Below are 23,822 nucleotides of genomic sequence, written 5' to 3' on the forward strand. Positions count from 1 at the left end.
ATAGAAGTAAGGAAGTGAGCAAAGAAGGGAGGTATAAGGTATGAGCAGGTATTTGTTCGTATTTAGAGATATAGTTTATCTTGGTGTTGAGAAAGAACAGGGCTAGCTTTTGGTTAGGAGGTCTTGAAGGATGGGAGGGAGGGTATTGACCTGATGGATACAGGTAAGGAGTTTCAGGCCTTAGAAACATGGTATGAGTACAGAAAATGCTCATCAGAATTTATAGGTTTGTGGACAGTTGCTCATTGGATCATAATGACAGACTGGGAGCATAGTTGTGTAGAATCTTATTTAGTGCTAGAAAGGAGATTGATTCTGGATAATTTTGTAGGTGGCAAGAAGCTGCATATATGTTAGTTGATGAGGTAGTTCTAGCCAATTTAGGCTTTTTAGTGTTATATAGTCATGGGTTCTGAAAGGGGTATTTGCTTCAAACTTAGCGGCATTTTTATAGCATTGTTCCAATTTTTATTTTTATGATGCCTGAAGGTTAGTAATGATGGTAACACCAGAAAGAAGTGTGAGGAGGGGATATGTAGTGACAAGTGTAGGTTTTGTTGTGTTGGTAAGAAAGTTTTTGGCTGTATAAAGTATCCCAGATTTTTGATGAGTTTTTCTTATGCAATGTTTGCAGGTCAAATTTAAGGTTATCATCCACTGCCATCCCTAAAATTTGGCCATGAGAAATGACTTCGGTGTTTGTATTACCAAGAGAGAGGACTTTACATTTATTTTTTTCATTTGGGAAAAAAAGTAGTAGGTTTTTTGTTTTTGTTTTTTTGTTGTTTTTTTTTTAGGATTGAGCATGACTTGTGAGTTACAAAGCCATGTTTCGGAGGCTGTTTAAGCTTCCTGAGTAATTTTTTGGAGGTGTGCCATGTTATCAGATGTGCAAATGAGTGTGGAGTCATCTGCATACTGTATTATGGAGGCTTGTTGTGTGGATGTGTGAAGAGTGTTGGTGAGAATGTTAAAGAGGTGAGGACCAAGAATAGAGACTTGTTGCACGCTGATGGCAACTTGCAGGTATGGGGAGAGGGTAGAGCGCCATTTTACTGACCTGTTGGATAGATACTTTTGAGCAATAGAAGGTTGGGCTGAGAGAGATCTAATGAGGACATTTGAAGTAGAATTTTTCTGTGACAAACTGTGTCAAATGCTTTAGGCATGCCAGTCTAGAAATAAGGAGGAGACTAGTTTGCCATTATCTCTAAATTTATTGACAGTATCAATATAGATAAGAAGTGCAGTGTTAGTACTTTGGTAAGGACAGAAGCTGATTTGTGTGGAGGTAGGAGTTCTTCTGCAGAAGATAGCTTAGCAATTGTTTTTGAATATATTTTTCAAGTATTGTGGAGAGGAGAGATTAGATTGCTATAGGTCTAAAGTTAGTAATGTCTGTTGAACTTCCTCCCTTGTGCAGAGGGATAATGTGTGACTTTTTCCAGAGAGAGGGAATGTGAGATTCCTGGATTGACTTATTTATAAGGATTTAGACAGGATAGGCAATGCTGTTGGCTGCTATTTTAAGATGCTCACTTGGAATGTCATTAGCCGAAGTAGAGCATGGTCTGAGTTTGTTTAAGTGGTTTTATATAGGATGTGGGCATAGTTTTGAAGGTAAAAGTGGATGTAGTAATACGTGGCTGTTGGACAGGGTTAGGATTAGATGCTGGGGAATCCTTGGTTAGAGATGCTACACTGCCTCTGAAATAAGAGTTGAATTGTTTTACAGTTTCAAGTGATGAGTTATTGGGAGAGGGATTATGGTTGAATTTATGGACAGAACACAAAATTGTTTTTTAACGGCTATCCAGATTTTTTTTAGAGTTAAGTTTACTATTATTCTGAAAGTTGTTATAGTAGAGTTTTTTTGTCTTCATTAATTTCCTTTTTAGTACAATTGTGAAGCATTCTGAAGTTTTCAAGATATTATGGTATTTTATATTTCTGCCATTCTTTCCATGTTTTTTTCCATATCCTGCATTAGCATTCTACTCTTTTTGGATAGCCAAATTGCATTATTTGTTTTTAGCTTCATCCTTCTAGGAGGTGCAAGGCTATTTAGGATATTCAGGAAAGTTGTGTTGAATTCATTTACTGCATCATCTAAGGGGAGGATTTTTAGAAAGTTCCATTTAATAGCTGATAGGGTCATTTCAGGTTAAACTTGGAAAGGTTGCATGATGTTTTATAAACATGCTGTTTAAGTGGATGTGTGAGAAGTGTGGTTGTTTACATTGGGAGATGATCACTGAGACAGTCAGATATTGTAAGCTGGAAGGTCTAGAACACTTGCTGTTTCTAAAATTCACTCTGGGAGTAGAGAATGCCTTGGACAGTATGCATAGACTCTTAAGTGGAATGGTGCAAGCTATCATAGGTGAAACAAGTAGAACAGCCGACTATTTCATTCCAAGGAGATTGGATCCCCTCAAATGACACCAGTTACCTAGCCAGTTGTTGAAATTGGTTGTTTTCAATTTGTATTGTGGTATTGCCCATTGTGATAACAAAATGCTGCTCAAGACCATCTATACCCCAACCTCAGACACATTCTTTGAGAACTTAGCCATGTCAGTTTTCATATTCCCCAAGATGGATCATATATTTCACTCCCACTTATACATACTTTGGGTGAAGGAATCAAAGAGTCCTAGTGACATCATGATTTCTAGCACCTGGGAGGACATATGTGATATAGTTTTTGCTCAGCCTTGGGTGTCCGTATGTCTGACTGTTGAATCACCTATGACTAAAACATTGTAGTGTGTGGTAGTGTGCTCTGTCAGCCTTAAGGGTTTAGACAAGCAGCTTAGGTGACTCTTTTTAGAGGGGAGACATAGTTGATGCTGTTGTGTGTGTGAGATGGTTGAAATGTAAATATGTGGATGAGGTCTGGGTCTACTGAATTATTATCTAGGAGACTTGGGAAGGGATTTTGTTTCAGCATATATGAGCTTAGTGTTTGAAATAGATTGCAGTAGGGTGGGAGTATGCTGACAACTGTTGTTTGCCTGTACTTTTCCACAGGTATGTGCACTTCTCATAAGTAGATTCTGTATCGTGTAGCAGCAAGTGGTTGTCTGTGAAGACAAATCAGTTTCTATATTGCCTCAGGATACCTAGTGCTGTTTTCAACCAGTCCATGGATTCAAGTATTCTCTGGGATTGTGGTGTTAGGTATACCCCAGTGTATCCCACAACATTCCCCAAGAGATATACCTCCTTATTCATCTCTCTTCTGTCATTAGCTCATACAATCATCCATTAAGTACTGGGAGATGTGCTCCATCTCCTTGTGACATGCTGCTCATTTACCCCAGTCACTCCTCTGATGGCTGCGACCACATTCAACACATGCCAGTCTCTTTACATATGGCCCAGCCCACCCAAGGACAGGGTCCCCACTCCATTCACCGTCACTACGCTCAGTTGCACTCCGTTCCCCTACTGTACCTTCACTTCCCACCCGCACTACACCTAGATTTATTTCAGTCACACCACTCCCACCTCAACCAACCAACCATTCATTACCAATTACATCATACTAATTAAGTAACCCCTCCCATAGTCCATCCATTTCCAGACTCTTGTAATCCATTAGTACTGTTATCATTTATAACCTTCACAATCATTTAGAGTCTCATCTTCATCATACCCCTAATACAAAAATGCTACTCTCTCTCTCACATAACTGTTCTCATCTCATCCTATTATTAATAGCCCTCCACCTCATCACTTTTAACAACCTCAAGATTATCAACATACATTTCCCATTTACCATTCCCTTTCCCCACCTCAAACTTCATACACTAACATCTATATAGCACCACACCTCTTCAACTCCTCTAAATTAGAACTATTTTCATGCAAGTTCTTACACACTCTTACTTCACTACATACTTCATTTAAACATTCTGAATCATCAACTTAACTCTTACACTCATCTTTTCATAAAAAAACAAACTTACAATTAAGGGGAGACATTCATCCAAATCCAGGCCCTAAATCTAACCAGCAAGTTCCCTTCAATACACAACAAACAATTCATTATTTGAAATATACTAACTGCTTGCCCTTTACCAACATACCCCAAAATAGCTCACACATTCTATTCATCAACGTGAATATCAGGAGCCTACTAAACAAAATGCAAGAATTTCATGCTGCCCTCTCCCTGTATTCCCTTGACATAAACATTTTATGCTTGGTATCCAGTGGAACTTTTCATCTGAGGAGCGTGCAGTTGTGAGTTGATACCCTTGGGCAGCCAGTTTTATTCGTTTTGTGTGGTTCTTGGTTACTATTTACTTGACATAGTAGTCTTAACAGAAACCTGGCTTAAACCCCAAATAAGCAATAATGAAATCCTACCCCCTGGGTACAGCATCCATCAACTAGATAAAATACAAAAGTGAGGTGGAGAAGTAGCAACACTATTTAAATATAAACTTAACCTATTGCAAATACAGGTAAACCCCCCAGACCTAAATAACTATGAACTGCTAACCTCTTGCCTAAAATTCAACCACAATAAACACACAGTCTTAATATCAGCATACATCTCCCCAGGAAACAACCCATCTATAACTGAAAACCTATGTCCCTGGTCATCCAACACATTCAGCCAAGAAACCATAATAGTAGGAGACTTCAATACTGACTGGCAAGCTTGTTCCTCAAATAATCCCTCCAGCTATGTAAACCTGCATGGTTTCACTCAAATAATACACACACCAACAATGGTAGACAAAAACAGTAATAAACAGTCAATTCTTGACTGGACCCTAACCAACAAACCCTCACTGATCTGTCACTCAGGTTGTCTCCCAGACAGCCTAAGTGATCACCTACCGACCTGTATCATCAGACAATGTAGCTATCCCACTAAATCAGTGATATGCAAACAAGTACGCAACAAAAGAAAGTTCTATTTAGATGCTTTTAAAGTACTTCTACAGAATTGCATCTTGTCCCCTGTAAAATACCTCCCACTAGACTCGGATGTTCAGTATTTTAACAGTAAATTTCTGGATGTTCTCAACAGTCTGGCTCCCATCAGGAATTTTAGAATTAAAGCAAACTACTGTCCATGGCCTACCAAAGAAACCAAACAACTACTAAAATAAACCAATAAACTCTAGTCCCAATATCAAGCCAACAAAGGCAAAGCCTCCTATGATAACTATCGTCAAATAAGAAATATATCTAAAAAACAAATCAAGAATGCTAAAAAACTTATCTATACCAGAATCCAACACAAAACACCTAAACAAGCCACAAAATTCTGGGATACAATCAGTCAGCTGCTAAATCCAGTTCCAACATCAACCCCAACCCCCAATACCTTGAATTCTAAAGATAGCATAGCTACCCAATTCAACTCTTTCTTCACAAACTCAATACTCTCACTCATAAAAAACAATAATAATACTCCACTAGTTACCCAACCTGGAAACAATGTTACCCCAACTACACTCTTTCTACAACCCATCCAAACAGACAAAATAAAAAAAAACTGTTAAACTAAAACCCACATCACTTTCAACTGATCAGCAACCAAATAAATATCTAAAGTTAACAGGTGATGTCATCTCTTATCCTGTATCAGTCTTGATCAGTAGGTCCATATCTGAACAATACATATCTAAGATACAGAAAATGTTATATGTACTACCTCTCCACAAAGATAGCTCCTTACTAGAACTTTCCAGTTATAGACCAATATCCATTCTATCACCTCTTTCAAAAATTTTAGAAAAATGCATCCACTCTCAACTATTGTACCATCTGTTAACAAAAAAATTCCTAACCAAGTCACAACATGGCTTTTGATCCACACACATCACCTGCCCTATTAAGTTTCACCAACACTGGGAATCAACTAAGAAATGATGGACAACTTGTCTCTGCTATCATTTTAGATATGTTTAAGGCATTTGACACAGTATCTCACCAAAAGTTCTTATATGAGCATGCAGCCCTTAACATATCTCAAGAAGTCCTCTCCTGGTTCCACAACAATCTGCACGACCATCAGCAAGCTGTGAAGTGGCAAAATGATCTTTCTTCCCTGCTACCCATAACTGTCAGTGTCCCACAAGGCTCAATACTAGGTCCACTTCTCTTCTCCATGTTCACAAACAAATTTCACACTGCTACCAGCCTTGCCACTATTATTCAATATGCATATGACTCCAGTGTCATCTGTGCTGCCCCTTCCCTGCCTCAGCTTCAAGAAATTACCCAAAAATTATTTTTCTGCCATTGAATCCTACCTATACAACAACCAGTTCATTCTAAACCCTAACAAAACCAAATTAATGCTTTTCCTTAACAACTGTAACAAATCTAACAACCAAAGCCAGCACTTTACAATTGTCTCATCAAACAACACATTAATTGAGACAGCCTCAGAAGCCAAACTACTAGGGGTCACTGTTGATAGCAGTTTGAGACTGGACAAAAATGTATCACTTGTTATTAAGAAAGCCCACATAAAATTAGGTTCTCTCTATAGAATTAAACCTTATCTTACAAGCTCCTCCAGACAAGCTATAGCTAGGACCTACCTATTACCTACACTATTGTACACCTCCCCCATACTCACAAACCTTAGAAAATTGGACCTAAACAAGTTAGAAACATGTTACCACAAAATTGCCAAATTTGCAGCAAACCTACCTCACAGAACCCATCACTGTGTTGTTCTCTGACAACTAAAATGGTTTGAACTATTCAACTAACTTATACTAACCCATTCTATCATAAATCAACCTGACAAATGTACTACTCTGCAAACTTTAGTATAAACCCACAGTAATAATAGACTCCTGAGATCCTCTAACAAATTCTTGCTAAATGTTTCCAAATCAGGACTTTCTGTATTCAAACCACATTGCTAAATCATGGAACTCTATCCCTCAGAATATTCTTAACACCAATAACCATATTTTGTTCAAAAAAACAGCTTAAACCTCATCTAAATGATAATTGGTTATGCTCCTTGTGAAGACTGGTAGAGATGGGTGAAGGCTGCCAGCCTAGCCAGATAGAATTTGTAAATATGAATGTTGAAATACAAGCTTGTCTTTTTAAAGGAAAGCATGTGCTGTGAAATGTTGAACTTAAAACAATGTGGCAACATTGCCCTCTGCTGTAAAGAAAGCTAAGTCAAGCATTTCTTGTTGGTTCTTTGAAATTAGAATTATTTCATTGTTGCCTTTGATGTTTACAATTCGGCTCTGGCCGGGCTAGATGAAGGCTTCCTGCCTATTGTTTTAAGGCTAAAGTTAATGACCAGAATTTACATGTGGAATGTCCTTTATTGCTCTGGTTTCTGCCTAAGTGTAAAATAATGTAAATGTAGTTTCTGTCAGCCTGGGAACACCAGGAAAGTGTGAAATGTTGTAATGTTTTATTAGAACTGCAATTGCAATTTAAACAGAGAGAATCAGAAGGCATTAAGCATTTTTGTCTTGACTATCCAACTCAGCACTCTGCCTGTTGTCTTAATTAAGTTATCTTAGAAGTATGTTTTCTTGTAGAAATAGCAAGGACTATAAAGATTAGATTAAGTGTTTTTCTGTATTCATATCAGAACTTTCCTACTGTATTGGTTTAAGTATTTTTCTGTGATCTCTGAACTCTTGACTAGCCTGTGTTGTAGTAGTATTGTCTTGTGTTTTTAGTATTTATTATTAAATATTTTTAAACCCTTTCAACTGTGGCTGTTTTGTGTAGAGATAAGTTAAGCTCTAGAGTACATTGCATGCTTATAAGTGATCCTGTACTAAGTCCCACTAATAAGCCTTGACTGTTTAGTCACACTTACCAATTGGATAAGAATATTGCACAGTAATAATTGGACACCCTTTTAAGGGCCTTTGGGTAGCTGATAAATATTAGCTGGGTGATGGCAAGTTGTACTACCGTATAGTCTGCGTAAAAGAGGAACAGCTGGAGAATCTGTGCCAGCCTTCCCCAGAAGTGTCTGTGTGGTTGTATAAACTCTTATCTCAAAGTGTGTGTGTGTCAGCTACTTGGGCAGGGACACGAAGCACTGGTTGGACAGAGAGGGTGCTGGAGATTTTAGCTTGCCCAGCTAGGCTGAGTTCTGGACCCTATAGCTGTGCCAGTGGGGAGTCTTATTGGGGACCTGGAGAGCAAGGGAGCGACCAGCCCTGGACTGACTGTGATCTCTGTGTGCTCTTAAGGCAAATTGCACTTTACTGTGTGTATTTGTTATCCTTTCCTCATATATGAGACTCCCTCTCTGGTGTTAGTGGTGAAGATTGAGGCTCCTTGATTGCTGGCACAGGGCACAGGCGTCACACTCCTGCTCAATCCCAGGCTGAACTGCTGTTTTCACTTCATCTTTCCTCCTCCATTGTTATTCTACTCTAGTGAGTTACTTACCAAAGACCCTAATAAACCCTAAGTCCACTAGTAATTCCTCTCCATATCTCATCCACCACTACATTTTTTTCTCTAGATTTCTATTCATCCATCTTCTCCCCTACTAGTCATCTATTTTTTTCCTATCTACTTATCTTAAACCACATCAGAATTCCCTTGATTAACTGTACAGTGTTCTCCAAAATTGATTGATGTTGTCCATGAATCTGTTGCTACTTGTATCCACATCTTTAAACATGGTCATATTTTGCATTTTCTTATTGCTGTTTTAAAAAAATTTTGAATGAGGAACTGACTTCTGTAAATTTATGTTGTATTTAATTCTCTGTAAAACTAGATGTTGTTTTGATTGATCTTACAACTACTGTAATGATTTGTACCTGACTCAGATTATTTATCATAATGTTGTATTTTGTATGTGGAGCTTTTCTGCCCGGGCCTCTACTGAAAAAGGGCTTCTAGCCCAGTCGGTTCTCCCCGGGAAACATATTTCAAGTAAAATTAATTAATTCATTAATTAATTCATTCATTAATACTCCTACAGCCTTACCAAGGCATATGCTTCCTAATTCCTCTCTTCCCTCATCATTGACTTCTTCATTGGTTTGGTCACTGGCTGAACTCCAGCTGTATGGGTCACACTCAGGGCTTCAGCTGTCTGTGTCATGGAGCTGGCACATTGAGCTGTATAATTCATGCTTTAATCACCTACTTTTGCGATCTGATAATGAAAGCACAGCGAAGAGGATGCTTAGCATTGTATAGCACCAATTTTCCTATTTTTTTTTCAAGCTTGTGTGACCTCATAGTTATTCTATATAAGTTAGAGGGGGTGTGGAAGATGCAGCCCACACATGCTGATAATCAGAAGTTTGCTACATCACAAAATTTCTTATTCATTTTCTTTTGCTGCTATGTCAGGCAATCTGTGTGATGTCTAATTAAGTGGTGGTTTTCGTATGCAAAATACTTACAAGTGATATGAGTACGTTTATGCTACTTGTAAATCAGCATGACTCTTATGATATACAGGTCATATTACTGTTGTTTAAGGTACTTATAACAGTAGAGGTTTGTAGAGAGGTCATTAAAGAGGATATCTCACAACCACTGCCACCATGAGTGAGTTGTTTATAGTTTTCTTAATTGTATTATTTAGGCTGTTTTACAGTCAGCATTTACATTATTTTACAAGGAATAATAGTCTATAACAGACACATACCCCTATTAGGGCCAGAGCAGGCTTAAAGAACAGAAGAAAGGTTGTAGCAGTGTTGGCTATGCGTGTGCCTCTTGCAGCAGGGTTACATAAAATATGAATACAAAACCATCATTTATCCTGATGAAAATTCCAGCCAACAAAAGACCACATAAGGAAATAAGATATGTATCTGCACAAGGGGTACCCAGCCAACCCTGTACCCCTTCAAGATCAAAATACATTTAGCCTAATTAGCATTTGTAAATGGGAGCTACAAGAAGAGCTTGACTATCTGTTCTCATGGTTAATGTGATGGAGGGGGCCTATGGCAGCTGGTGAGAAAAAAAAGTCAACTCATGTTGATTTTATTTCCAAACAAAAAGGAAATATACTTGACTAAAACAAAGAAAAAAAAACTTTTCATACTAATTCTGTTTTTTTATTATTATTTTTATTTTTAAACAGACGCCTTTTACACTTACCCTGCGATTGTGGGATATCTACATCTTGGAAGGTGAGCGGGTTCTGACAGCCATGGCTTATACTATCCTCAAGCTTCACAAAAGTAAGTAATCGTGGTTGTTATTTTGTTGTTTGCATTTCATTCTATGGGTAAGCCAGATAAAATACAGATATACCATGCCACAATTAAGTGCAGATAATTAACAACTTAAATGAATGGCAGTTCAGACAGTTTTTCACTTTAAATTTTCTGCAAACAGCAAGCAAGAGCTGCTGAAAGCCAAAAAGAATATATGGACTCAATAGAATTATCAGTAAAACAGTGGAAGCATGTGGGATAATAGATATGTTTCAGTGCTGAGAAGTAAATGTTAGCCAAAAAAGCTTTCATTTCAGGCCAAGAAAACAAGGACTGGGCTGAAACCAGAAATCAAAACTCAGAAATTAGAGAGAGAAATTAATGTTGTGTTAGCAGCAGGGCAGAGATGAAAATGAATAAAATGGCAAGCAAAACTGAACCACATTTCCTTTAATCACATAGCATTTTGCCAGATTAAATTTATTATTATATTTATAGAGTTGTTATATCAGAAGTTCAGGAGTGGTACTCAGGTTGCTTAAAAGCAGTTTGTGCATGGTACACTTGTAGTGGTCAGTGGCATCGTCAAGCAAAGCTGAGTTGTTTCCATTACTCCTAACAGCTGTACCTTGATTTAACCCATGTACTGGATAGCTTCATGTAAGTAAAACATGAGGGAAGTGGCAGATGTTGAAATCAGTGTCATAAAATACAATTCTTGGTATCAGAAAGGAATTTGAGGTCAATTCAATTTGACAGTTCCTCACAGTTTTAAAACATTTTCCTGTAACCTAGTGTTTCTTCATAGTTTTATGAGGTTTTGATAATTTAGCTTTTACTTTACAGCCATATATTTTTTTGAACTCTTCCTTGGTTTCACTTCTTTCAAGTTTGGTTTGCTGTGCATTCTATAATTTTAATACTCTATACATACACAACTTGTACTAGTGATTTATTCAAATCTGATTTGTTTGGATTTGCATTGTTGTGATGGACAGGTAATATTTTATCTTAATTTTTATTTGAGGCCTCTCATCTTATATTGTACTGAGGAGCAACTCATTCCGCTCCAACCCTGCAGTAAGCGGAACACTAGAACACATATGTTTCTGAGCCATACAGACAATATTTTAAAAGTCATAATCTTGCACTGGTAGTGAACATACACCCTATTTTGTCTTTACTTGGTTTTCTTATCCCAGGACTAAAGCAGTAATGTACCCCTGTGATTCCCAGATTTTTATCTCTGGAATAATTGCTGTTGGAATTATACTATACTACTGCAAAAAAGTTGAAGACAGACATAAATGTTCCAGACAGGTATTTGCAGCAGTAGATTGTCACTCATGACTGAAATTCTCATGTTCTGGCCATTAAAGGGCTACCAGATTATAAGTGAGAGTATACTGCACACCTTACTAGGGTATTTTTTTCTTTTTTTCCCCTGAAGTTAAAAAGGTACTTTGGATTGTTTTTGAGTATCCATTGATTATGTCCTTGCCTCCTACTTATACAGCAGTGTTATGTACAAACTTCCCTTTTCATATGTCTTCAGAAAAATGAGTTTCCCTATGTCTCACTTGGCACTATATATATCCACCACTCTCGTTCTGTGCCATCAATTTTACCAGTGCCTTAAACACCTTCTTCCTAGATGTCCTTCCTTCAATAGCATATCTACCTGCATTGTGCTGCATTTTCCAAAATTCTTCCTTATGTGTCTCTCTATCCCTCTTGTCTCCTTGTTTTTTGTCTTCCCCAGTACTTCTCCCCATCTGCTAATAGCCTTCCTGCATTCTTGCAGAGCTCCATCCATTTCTGCTCCAACTCTTCCCTCTTTTTCTTTTTTTCTTTCTTATCCATCTTATGTTGTAGTTGAGATCATACATGTGATATGATGCTTGCCCAGTCCCCCTTCTTTTTTAGACTAATGCCATCCCTGTTTACTCTTTCTTTTCCTTTCTCCGGCCATGGTATTTGGTATTTTTTCTAGTTCTTCCCTATTCAGGTCTTCTAGTACGTTTTTCAGAGTTTGTGATATTACCACAGTCACCACAGTCCTTAATGTATTTATTCTCCCTGTAATGGTATGATGTTTGCCTGTTTTGACTAGAATCTCCTTCGATTTCAATCTCATCCTCTTTAAGAATTCTGTTATGGTGACCTCTAGTGTTGAATACACAATCAGTCCAGTTGTTTAGGTATTTCTTTCTGATTTTTCCTTTGTCTCCTCTTTTCCTCTCTTCACCCATGGTTACCAGAAACGTTTTCTTCTGGTTACACCATAAGCCCACCTTACTCAAAAAACTCAGTATTGATAACATACACTCTGTTGCTGCTCCTATATCTCCAGAAATAATATACAACTATTTGCCTAGAGTAAAAGAGTTTGCTTCCTTTGTTTCATTTATTGTGAAAGGCTCTATTCTAACTGCTCTTGTTAATGCTTCTAGGTAACCATTTAAAATCTTGAAGCCCACATTGCTGAGTCCAGAGATCTGGAGACGAAATGGATGACATTCTGGATTTATATATAACATATCCAAGATTACCATTTTTCAGAATATTCCCTTTTTGAGGTATAGAAGTCTCACAATTGATATATGTAAGTTTGGGGTGATATGGGGAGGACTGCCCCCACATTGTGGGTGTAATGGTCTTGCAAAAAACAAGTTTAAAGGAGAAGAGTGATGTTTGATAGCCACTTTTTTCCTGCATTTTCTGTCTTTTTTCCAGAGTTTCAGGACTCTGCAATGCAAATCTCTAGATTGTAATAGGGAGCTGTGCTTTTATCACTATTGTAAAAAGCCCAGGTGAAAGCAGACATCTCTGTCCAATGTCACATGTATGGTTTCCTACCTTTGATAAACCCCTTGCTCTGGGTGGCTTTCATTGCTTTTTATCCACTCGTGCCATTTCTTCCATATCTTTTTTCCGTCATTCATAAAAATTTCCAGTTTACCAAATCAAAGGCTCTCTGTAAGTCCAATGGCACTACCCCACCTTTCCCTTCTTTCTTCCTTTCTTCTCCCTCATGGTATCTGCTAGCTCCCACCAGTTGTCCTCTGCTGATTTGCTTTTCTTAAATCTGTTTTGCCTCTTTTTTATGATGTTTTGCAGAATCCCATCTGCTTTTGTGGCCAAGATCTTTGCAATGATCATAATATCCATATTATCAAGGAAATTGTAATGTAGTTCTCAAAGTCCAAGTGGTGGTCTCTTCCTTTAGCAATACCGCTATCCTTCCTGTTTTTATAGATTGTGATCTCGTCCCTGTTCAGTCCATTGTTTTGTATTCCTCTGCTAATGTTTGCCATACTGGCAACTGCCCATTTCTAGAACTCCAGTGGAAGTTTTTCTTTCATTCTTAACACTCCTACGCTGACCTATTCATAGGTTCATAAATTCATAGAAGGTTCCTAAGCTAATGGCCATAGAGCCCTTACAAGCCTAGCCATATTTATCTTGAGTCACTCCAATTGTCAGTGGCGAGGTTAGTGAAGTTCACAGAGGTAAGGGTCTATGATAGTTAATACTGACTTCCTCTGTCCAGGAGGGACATGGGTGCCACCCTAGGAATGAATTTGTGGTCACCCATCCATTGATCTGGGTAGCGTTTGAAGAGGGTCAGGAAGAGGCTCTGTTTCAAGTGAATTTGGAGCTTGTTCCAGAGAAGTGGTAGCCTCTGGAAGATGTATCTATTTTCCAAGCATGACCTGTTCATGACAGAGGCTAGGTTAAGATCCCATGAGCGAATGACCCTGGTGCAGTTTGATTTTTGAATGTGTAGCATTTCCATCAGTGTGTGGTCAGAGACTGTCCTGTAAGCCAAGCACAGGTCACCCCCTTAGCAACATATAGGAGGATGATACAGTGGCAGGGCTTTCAGTCTTTCCGCATAAGACTTGTTTTGTGTACCCTATAATTTCTTAGTGAGAAACCTCTGTGGTCTCTCCATTTGGTGCAGGTGTTTGGTGAGGTACATGCAAAAGAGAACATTGTACTCAATTACTCATCTGATGAGGGACAAATATAATGGAAGTATAGCATTCTTAGATCTAGATGTAATGCCTTTATTTATAGGATATGCCACACAGAAAGATTTCCTTACTACTGTGGATACATGGTGGTCAAAGTTCAAATTGCTATCAACCTGAGCACCCAGATTACATACCATTGGGTCTACACTTGGGTGGGGGGGTGATGTCTATAATGTAATTAGCAGGGATGCCAGCTTTCCCAAAGAGAATAATAATGCATTTTTTTGCATTTAGCATTTAATGTGTGGCTTTGCAACCAGTCATTTGTTTGCGTTAACTGTGTCTGCAGTATATCAACATCATTGGGGGACTCAGTGATTGCTCCCAATTTGCAATTATCAGTGAACTTGGCCAGCAACAGACCATCCAGTATTCTACTGTTATGACTGATTCCAGCTTGTTTCTTGGTCCTCTTAGCTAGTATCCTTCCACCATCTTCCCTTATCAAGCTATGTGTTTCTCTTCCCCCTCCCAGTTCTTCTACAAGCCCTAGTAATATTCTTTCAACACTTCTTTTAGCCTGCTGTTCTCCTGTATCTCCTCCCTTTCCCCTTATTCTATAGTACTTCCATATTCCTTTCTTTGATTAGTATAATTTTACTAGGGTTTTGCCTGCTGTTCTCCCTACTGCACACTAATATTCTATACAGTAACTCATTTTGCAAATCTATCTCCATCATAACAATGGCTTCTAACTCTTGTCATCCCAGACTCCTCCCAGCTTGTTCCTCTCATTTCCAGGTTCACTTATGAATTCCTTTTAAAGTTCCACTATTATTTCCTGTTTTTTTCATCTTTCTTCTTCCTCTTGACTTATCTCCCCCCTACTGCTATTTTGACACTTTACTATTTTTACACTTTCTTTTATCTTCAGTTTTGTTTCTTGTATCAGTGTTACATCTGTTTTATACATTTTCAGTCTGTTATACACTTTTTTCCTTTGATCATGTTGGTACACCACCCTGTGTTCCATGCTATTACTTCTATTCTTCTCTCCTCTCTTTCCCAATTCTTTTGTACCCATTACAGGAGGGTATCACCTTCCATCTTGCCTTCTTCCACACTGGATTCATCATGCTTTGACTTTTGACAATGTGTAGACCCCCCTTCCAGATTGTGGGTTCTCCCTTGGCTTCCCTGTTTGTTATTGGTCTGCGCCCAGCAGCTTATCTTGCATTTTATATTCTTACATTTTCTACATTTTGTAAACATCTTCTTTTTGTTTACTTCCTTATATTTTTATTTAATGTTCTTCTTTTCCCATGTTGCAGTATTCATAACATGAGGGAGATTCCGCCTAGGTGACCCGAACATCCGGCCAGTATACCAAAGACTTAAACTACTGCAAGGTACATGCAATGTTGCGCATAGAACAGCAGAGCTTCAGCCGTAAATGTGATGTCTGCACATGCCATCATCAGAACTCCTCTGCTACCAGTCCAAACGACATCTTCCAGATGTCCGTCTGATCGCCAAAAGTTTATCTTCTCTCAGGTAAGTGCACTGTTGGGGAATCTCTTTTACGCTTTTGCTACTTCATGCTTGTTAGAGGTTAATGTCATCCAAGAAGGGCAAGTGCCACTGTGGAAGACAAATTCCACACAAAGACAACCGCAACCAGTGTCTTTTTTTTCTGGGATCCTATCACGATTATAACACCTGTGCCATTTGTGAGGCAATCATCCCTAAAACCCACCACAGTCGTCTGTCCACCCTTAATTTGTATCTTGAGAATCAGATACTGAAGCAACTAGCGCTAAGTATGGAAGGTGCTGCTGGTCTGTCGGGTGAGCCCCCAAAGAAAAAGGTGAAAAAGGTAAGGCCTGAATCTTCAGCTGCACCTCTGGTCTCAGATGTCCCTCTCAAAGCTAGTGAAGGCCTGGAGGTATGTAGAATGTCAGGTCCTCCTCCTCCTTCAGCAAGTACCATAGGGAGGATTGCTACAGCACATCCAAAGAGGTTTTGCAGATATCCGTTATGGACGGTAAGGGAGAACCACTGCTTGCTTCTCCTGACATTCCTCGCAGTACCTTTCCTGCTCCTTCCATTGAGGTTGTGCCGACATGTGATCTGGAGCCCAGGCCTGTGGCATCTTTTCCTTGCTAGCCTAGGGTAGACCTTCCTTTCAAAAGAAAACAAAAACATGTCTCCCAGTCTAGAGTCTTCCCCAGACTGGCAAGCCTTTTCTCAAGGGATTTTGAATGCACTTAGTCCTTCCACCTGGTATCCTCCTACCCCAGCATTTCCTATATCCCCTCCTCCATTTGCTGAACATGACGCTTCTGAGGATGATGATTCATCCTCTGATGAATCCCTGGTTTACTCCACTCAAATTGATTCTCCTCTTGAATATGCCTCACCTGAAATGGATTCCAATGACAGGGATTCTCCTGCAGAAGATATTCCCTGTGGAGAAACTACCCCAAAATGAGGGACTACTTCAAGTGGGAAAGTTCACAGGTCTCAGAGGAACAAAAGAGGTATTATGACCTCTTACAGAGTGTCACTCCTTCTCCTTCAGACATCCTTCCTGTCTTGCCAGCCTTTCAAGATGCCTTCCTGGCAGCTTCTAAATATCCTGATTCTCAACCTCCTGCTCCTAAAATGCCAGACAAGTTTTATAAGGTGCATGAGGACAGTAGTTAGCTGTATAAATGTCCTTTTGCAGACCCAGCTGTGATTTCTCTGTCTGATGACAAAACTGCCATATTACTATCTGTCAATCTCATCCCCTTAGATAAGGAGAATAAAATGATGGAGAGAATTGGAAAAAAGGTCTACTACACCTCTTCCACTCTGGCCTTCAGGGCCAATAATTATCAGACACGTATGTCCAAATATGTTCTGACTCTTCTTATCCAGGCCTCCAAATTACTAAATGACTTCCCAGTTTTCCTCTCTCTTGGGATTGTCTTCCCAGGTTACCAGACATTCCATTAAGTGCAGTTATGAAGCAGCAGAGGTGTCTGCTAGATCAGCAGCATCCAGCATCTGATTCAGTCCTCAGGAGATATTCCTGGCAGAGGTTGCAGCCTTTGCCTGAGGATTTCAAGGCAAAGATTATGGATACACCTCTGGACAACACTGCTCTTTTTGGTTCTAATGTTGCAGCTCTCTTCAAATCCCTTCAAGAGAAAGGAAAATAACTTTAGGAGCTTAAACATATTTTTTATTTCCCCAGTTCCTAAATTTTATAGGATCTACCCTTTGAGAACTACTTTTGCTAGTAAGAAGAAATGAACACCTTCCCAACAACACAAGAAGACCACACGTAGGCAGACACCTCCTAGGTCACAGCCATGTTTGGCTCAAAAGGCCTCCTTTCCAGACAAGCCAGGTAGTCTGTGACTACCTGGAAACCTCCTCAGAAATCCTCTTTTCCCAGTGCCTTTCTCACTCCCTTTCAGTTTGGACAAGCATTACCACAGACAAATGGGTCCTGTCCATTGTTCTAAAGAGATATTACATGATTTGGAAATTCAGTCCTCCCTTCATGTGGATTCCACAACTGCCAAAGTACCAGCTCCATCTTTTCCCTCAAGTCATTCAAGATTTTCAGGCACTAGAAACTATACAGGAGGTTACTGCTTTGGAAAGAGAAAAACAGTTGTATTCCAGAATGTTCATAGTTCCCAGAAAAGATTGCCCTTAGAAACCAATTTTAGACTTATCCCAACTCAATATATATTCCTTCAAGTACCCTCCTTCAGGATGCTTATCCTGCAAACTCTGTTCCCTTTCTTGTTACCAGAGGCTGTGCAGACATCACATTTACAGCTGAAGCTCTGCTGTTCTATGCGCAACATTGCATGTTCCTTGCAGTAGTTTAAGTCTTTGGAGAATCAGATACTGAAGCAACTAGCGCTAAGTATGGAAGGTGCTGCTGGTCTGTCGGGTGAGCCCCCAAAGAAAAATTTGAAAAAGGTAAGGCCTGAATCTTCAGCTGCACCTCTGGTCTCAGATGTCCCTCTCAAAGCTAGTGAAGGCCTGGAGGTATGTAGAATGTCAGGTCCTCCTCCTCCTTCAGCAAGTACCATAGGGAGGATTGCTACAGCACATCCAAAGAGGTTTTGCAGATATCCGTTATGGACGGTAAGGGAGAACCACTGCTTGCTTCTCCTGACATTCCTCACAGTACCTTTCCTGCTCCTTCCATTGAGGTTGTGCCGACGTGTGATCTGGAGCCCAGGCCTGTGGCATCTTTTCCTTGCTAGCCTAGGGTAGACCTTCCTTTCAAAAGAAAACAAAAACATGTCTCCCAGTCTAGAGTCTTCCCCAGACTGGCAAGCCTTTTCTCAAGGGATTTTGAATGCACTTAGTCCTTCCACCTGGTATCCTCCTACCCCAGCATTTCCTATATCCCCTCCTCCATTTGCTGAACATGACGCTTCTGAGGATGATGATTCATCCTCTGATGAATCCCTGGTTTACTCCACTCAAATTGATTCTCCTCTTAGACATACAAGATGCATACTTTCACATTCTCATCCACCCCATATTTAGGAAATTCTTACATTTTTGTGTTGCTTCCTCTCATTTTCAGTTCTGTGCTTTGCCCTTTCGACTCTCTAGGGCACCAAGAGTATTCACAAAATGTTTGGCTCCTGTCATTGTCTTTTGTAACTCCAGAGGATTCTCATTTATCCTTACCTGGATAATCTGCTAATTCAAGCAGAACTCAACTATAGGAAATCTTGCCTAACTCCCTGTCAGAACTAGGTGTTCATGGGTTGCAGGATAAGAACAGACCTCATGATGGCCTTCCTGACCTCTTAAAATGTGCAGTCTCTGCAGACTTGCTTCTTTCAGTTGCCTCCTCTACATTCTCTGACTGCCAGAGAATTTCTCAGGATGCTAGGCTTCTTGGCTTCAGTAATACCAGTGTACCCCTAGCCAGACTCCACATGTGAAAATTCCAGTGGTACTTGAAGACACTCTGGCCAAGCATGCTCATCCTCTAGAATTTGTCTTCCGACTTCTGCCTTGCTTAAAAAAGGAATAGCGTTGGTGGATTCACCAAATTTCTCACAACCCAGGATTTCCCCTGCAGCCACTACCCCCCTTCAGGAAATGTTCACAGATGCTTCAGATTTGTGGTGGTGATAACCCTGGGAAACCTGAAAGTCTCCCTGGGAAACCTGAATGTCCAAGGCCTATGGTCTCCCTCCATAAGGAAGCAACACATCAACATCAAAGAAATGAGGGCTGTGATCCTGGCCCTTCAAGCCTTCAGGTCATCCCTCCTTCCAGGTGTTTTGAAGCTGTTCACAGACAACACCACGGTTTTCTGGTATGTGAACAAGCAGGGGGAACAAAGTCCTACCTGCTTGTTCAAATATCATGGTTCTCTGGTATATGAACAAGCTGGGGGGGAACAAAGTCCTACCTACTTTGCAGGTTAGCAATCCAAGCCTGGGAGATTGCTCTTCAAGCACAGGTAACTTTATCTGCAGTTTACATCCCATCAGCTCTAAATGTTCAGGCAGACACTCTGAACAGATCCATGACACAAGCCCACAAATGGATGATCAACAAGGATGTGTTTCTGGATATTCTCCACCAGTGGGGTACTCCTCAAAATAGATCTGTTTGCCTGTCTTTTGAACAGACAACTTCCAAAGTTCTGTACTAGAATCCTTTGGTTTGGAAGGTGGATGCCCTATCATTCTCCTGGAAGGGGATGTTTCTGTATGCACCCCCTTTCCCTGATTCAGAAAGCAAAACTAAAATCTTGTTTGTGACTGTCATTTGGACAAGACAGCATTGGTTCCCTCTTCTTCTGCAGTTAGCCAATAGCAATCTTCACAAGTTACCTCACAGGGTGGATCTACTCATGCAAGACAAAGGTTCTCTCATTCACCCACATTTGGCAACACTGAACCTGACCTTGTGGGTGATAGACTACTGATTACTTTCATATACCCTTTTTTTCTGAGGACACACTTTTAGTCCTGCAGGAGGCCAGGAAACCTAATACAAGGAGATCCAACTTGTCCAAATGGAAGAGGTTCTCCATCTGGTGTCTTAATAAGAGATTAGATCCATTTTCAGTAGACATTCCTGCAGTCCTTTCTTACATATGTGAACTGCTGAAGCCTGGCCCAGCTTATTCTTCAATCAAAGCCCATTTATCAGCTCTTTATGCATGTCTGCCTATGTCTCCCCCTTAGATTCTATGTTAGAAGTCAAACTTTTCTTAAAAGGCATCCCCTCCCAGGAAACTTGTTCCTCCTCCTTGGGAACTAAATTTTGTCTTGGAAAAACTGACCCAGACTCCCTTCAAGCCTGCAGCTGACTCTTCCCTAAAAGTTTGCACTTGGAAAACTGTTTTGGTAGTAGCCATTACTTCTGCTAGGTAAGTTTCAGAACTCCAAGCTTTAATGGCTTCTTAACCTTTTTTGATTTTCCACAAGCACAGGTTGTCTCCATGTACCAACCCTTCTTTCACACCTAAAGTGGTTAATGACTTGTTCTTTAATCAATCTAGTCATCTACCCACCTTTTTCCCTTCTCAAAACTCCAGTGAGAGGGTGCTGCACACTTTAGATGTACACAGATATCTGAACAAGATCAAACCCATTAGAAAGGCTGAGCAACTGTTTGTTTCTTTTCACCCCGGGGTGATGGGTAAACCTGTCTCTAAACAGACTGTTTCATCTTGGATTTCAAAAGCTATTACCTTTAGTTATCTCTCTCAGGGAAAAACTCTTTCTTCCTCTGTTAAGGCCTGTTCTGCTAGAACTGTGGCCTCCTCTGGAGCCTTCTTTAAAAGGTTGGACACTGAATTATCCTAGAGGCAGTTACTTGGTCCTCTGTTCATACCTTCAAAATACACTGCAAACTGGATTCTATTTCCAGATCCAGAGCAGGATTTGCTAGAGCTATTCTGCATGATTTGTGGAGACTTCTTGTGCTCCCAACCCCCCTTCTCAGTCATGAGCCTTGGTATTCTCCCTCTTGTTATGAATACTGCAACATGGAAATAGAAGGACATAGAATAGTTATGTAAAGTCTTACCATAATCATAGATATTCTTCTTTTCCATGTTGCAGTTTTCTCTCCCACCCTACTTCTCCCTTGGCTCATGCTCTTCCTTGGATATGTCCTTGGGTTTTCCTTTTGCCTCTTATCCTTGAACTGGTGTTCTGACTGGGGCATTCAATTCTGAGAATGGTACATGCAGACATCACTTTTATGGACGATGCTCAGCTGTTCTATGTGCAAAGCTGCACATACCTTGTCTTTGGTATACTGACCGGACGTTCAGGTCACCTAGGCAGAATCTCCCTCATGTTATGAATACTGCAATATGGAAGAGAAGGACATCTATGGTTACGGTAAGATTTTACACAACTATTCTTTATCCATCTTAGTACTCTTTAATGTTATTCTTCCCTCTCTTCCTACATTCTGTATTTCCCATGTTTGTCTCATTCATGTCCTCTATCATCTCTACTCATTGTATTTTAATACAGGCAAGTAACACAGAACTAGTAGTTACATTGCATTTCTAAGTTTCAGTTCCATTTTCTACATTACATCCTTTTGCCCCATTTCTCATGAATGCAGTTGTAATCCATTTTATCTCGAATTGTTCCCTGCCTCCTGCCTGCCTTCCCTTTTCCTTCTGTCCTGCCTCCCGTCAGAAGAGTGTCTTTGTATATCATACCTGCACTCCTGTCAGTCTTTCAGTATTTCCATAATTCTTTCATCCAGTCTCTTTCTTCCACACTTGGGACATTTATTCTTCATTCTATTCATGATCTTTATTGTATCTTTCCCTCCAGGCTCTGTAAATTAGCATTTTTTACCATCCCCTGATGTGAACCTTTGATATTCTGTAGTCCTATCTCGCCTTCATTCTTACACTTGGGATCAGAGCCGAACCTCGGCTCCGACTTGGCCATACTCTAGCTAGAAAACTTCTGGTTGGCTCGTGGCTAGGAGGTATCCCATAATGCATCACTAACATACCCCAGATCTCATTTGCCGCTCGTTTAGCTCAGACGTGATTCTTCTTGGCCGTGGCTAAGTAATATTTTTCAATATTTTTGACTAGTTATTGGATAAAATAATCTTGTTTTGGTAGTTTAGTGTGTTTCTTGCAGTCTGTGTCTTTTTCAGACTATTTGCTGCTTTGTTTCTGTGTGCACTGCTTGTACTTTGTTAGGCCATTCTTCTGTTGGCCTTTTGTGTATCCCTGCATCGTATCTCTTGTGCTGCTGGTTTCCCTTTCTTGTATCCTCGTTCTGCTGTATGTCTCCTGTTAGGCTAGGCCCATTTAAATTACAGGACCTAGTCCTTGGTTTATCTCTTTCTCTTCTTAGGGCTAGGCCCGTTTAAGTTAGAGGACCTAGTCCTCTGTTTGCCCTTTTGTCTGTGCTTTCTGTTCAATAGTTGTTGTTGTGTATTGTGGATAGTTGTTTTGCAATATGTCAAAAGACTCTAAGGATCATAAGCCTTCAGGCTTCAAAAAGTGTTCTAAATGTACCCAGATGATGTCCTTGACTGATGGGCACAATTTGTGTGTTTACTGTTTGGGGGCTATCCACCTCCAAGAGTCTTGCCTGTTTTGTCATGCATTCAGTCCTCATGTTGTTCAGGAGAGGAAGAACAAACGTATTTTGAAAGGACTATTAAAACATTCCTTTGAGGAGGAATTAGCATATTCTTCATCCAGCTCCAGATCTCCTTCTCTTCTAAAAATGGCAGACCAAAAGCTACAAAAATGTGGTCTCCCACCCATTCTGTTTCATCGAAGCCGCCAGACAAAATTACTAAAGTGGCTTCACCCTCGTCAGCTCTACTGGCTTCGGTGCTGACAGAGGTTAGCGTAGTGGATCCATCAGTTTTGGCTCCAGGAGCTTCGGAGCTGATAACTGACATTACATCTCGGAGCCAGTCATCTGAACTGAGACTGGTTTCCCTGACTCTTAGGTCGCCTGTATTCAAGTGATCTAGATCCCCCACTCTGTCTTCCGGGTCCTCTAGGAGCCTTTCTGATGAGGACGTCGAGAGAGTGGTGCATAGAAAGCTTCAGACTTCGGCGCTGGCAAATTTACTTTCGGCTCCATCCCAGTCGGCTCCAGAGCCTAATGTGCCAACACACCCTGTCAATGTTCCTCCTCTAAGCTTCTCTGAGCCTTCAGAGCCAGAGTTGTTGGTGCCTCCGGTTGTGGAAAGGTCAGTTCCAGCAACCTTAGTTGGTCTCACGGTTCCAATATCTGCTCCGACCCTTTTGGTGCCATCAGTGGGATCTAGGGTCCTCAGCTCTCTGGTCAGGCCCGAGGGGGACGCTTTGAATCAGACTTCTTCGGTTCCGAGCCTACCTGTTGGTGCTTTGGCGCGGGTGAGCTTGGACCCCACATCTGCCTAGGAGCACATCTCGGCACCAAGGACTGCCTCTGCATCTTCGGATCAAAGGGCATCCTCAGAGCCGGGAGGATCGACCTTTGAGGTGATGAGGAGTGTGCTATCCAGGTCTTCAATTTCATCCAGAGGTACTGACACTCTTCCCCCTAAAGCGCCGACTTTGGTCTCAGCTCCCTCTCTCTCCCAACACAGCAGAGACCCGCAGCCTCAGGAGACCTCCATGAGTGGTCCCCAGTCTTCCAAGATC

The 23,822-nt window shown here is 40.5% G+C and overlaps 1 protein-coding gene across 1 annotated transcript in view; it reads left to right on the forward strand.

Annotated features, from left to right (window-relative positions):
* Window positions 1-23,822, forward strand: part of LOC122791697 — a 1,032,604-nt gene that overhangs the window by 834,411 nt on the left and 174,371 nt on the right. Inside the window, exon 11 of the mRNA XM_044059589.1 lies at window positions 10,088-10,187. Coding sequence (XP_043915524.1) covers window positions 10,088-10,187 — 100 coding nt within the window. The remainder of the gene's footprint in view (window positions 1-10,087; window positions 10,188-23,822) is intronic.

Source organism: Protopterus annectens, chromosome 17.part0, assembly GCF_019279795.1.
Source record: "Protopterus annectens isolate FY-2018-M chromosome 17.part0, PAN1.0, whole genome shotgun sequence".
Taxonomy (NCBI): Eukaryota; Metazoa; Chordata; order Ceratodontiformes; family Protopteridae; genus Protopterus; species Protopterus annectens.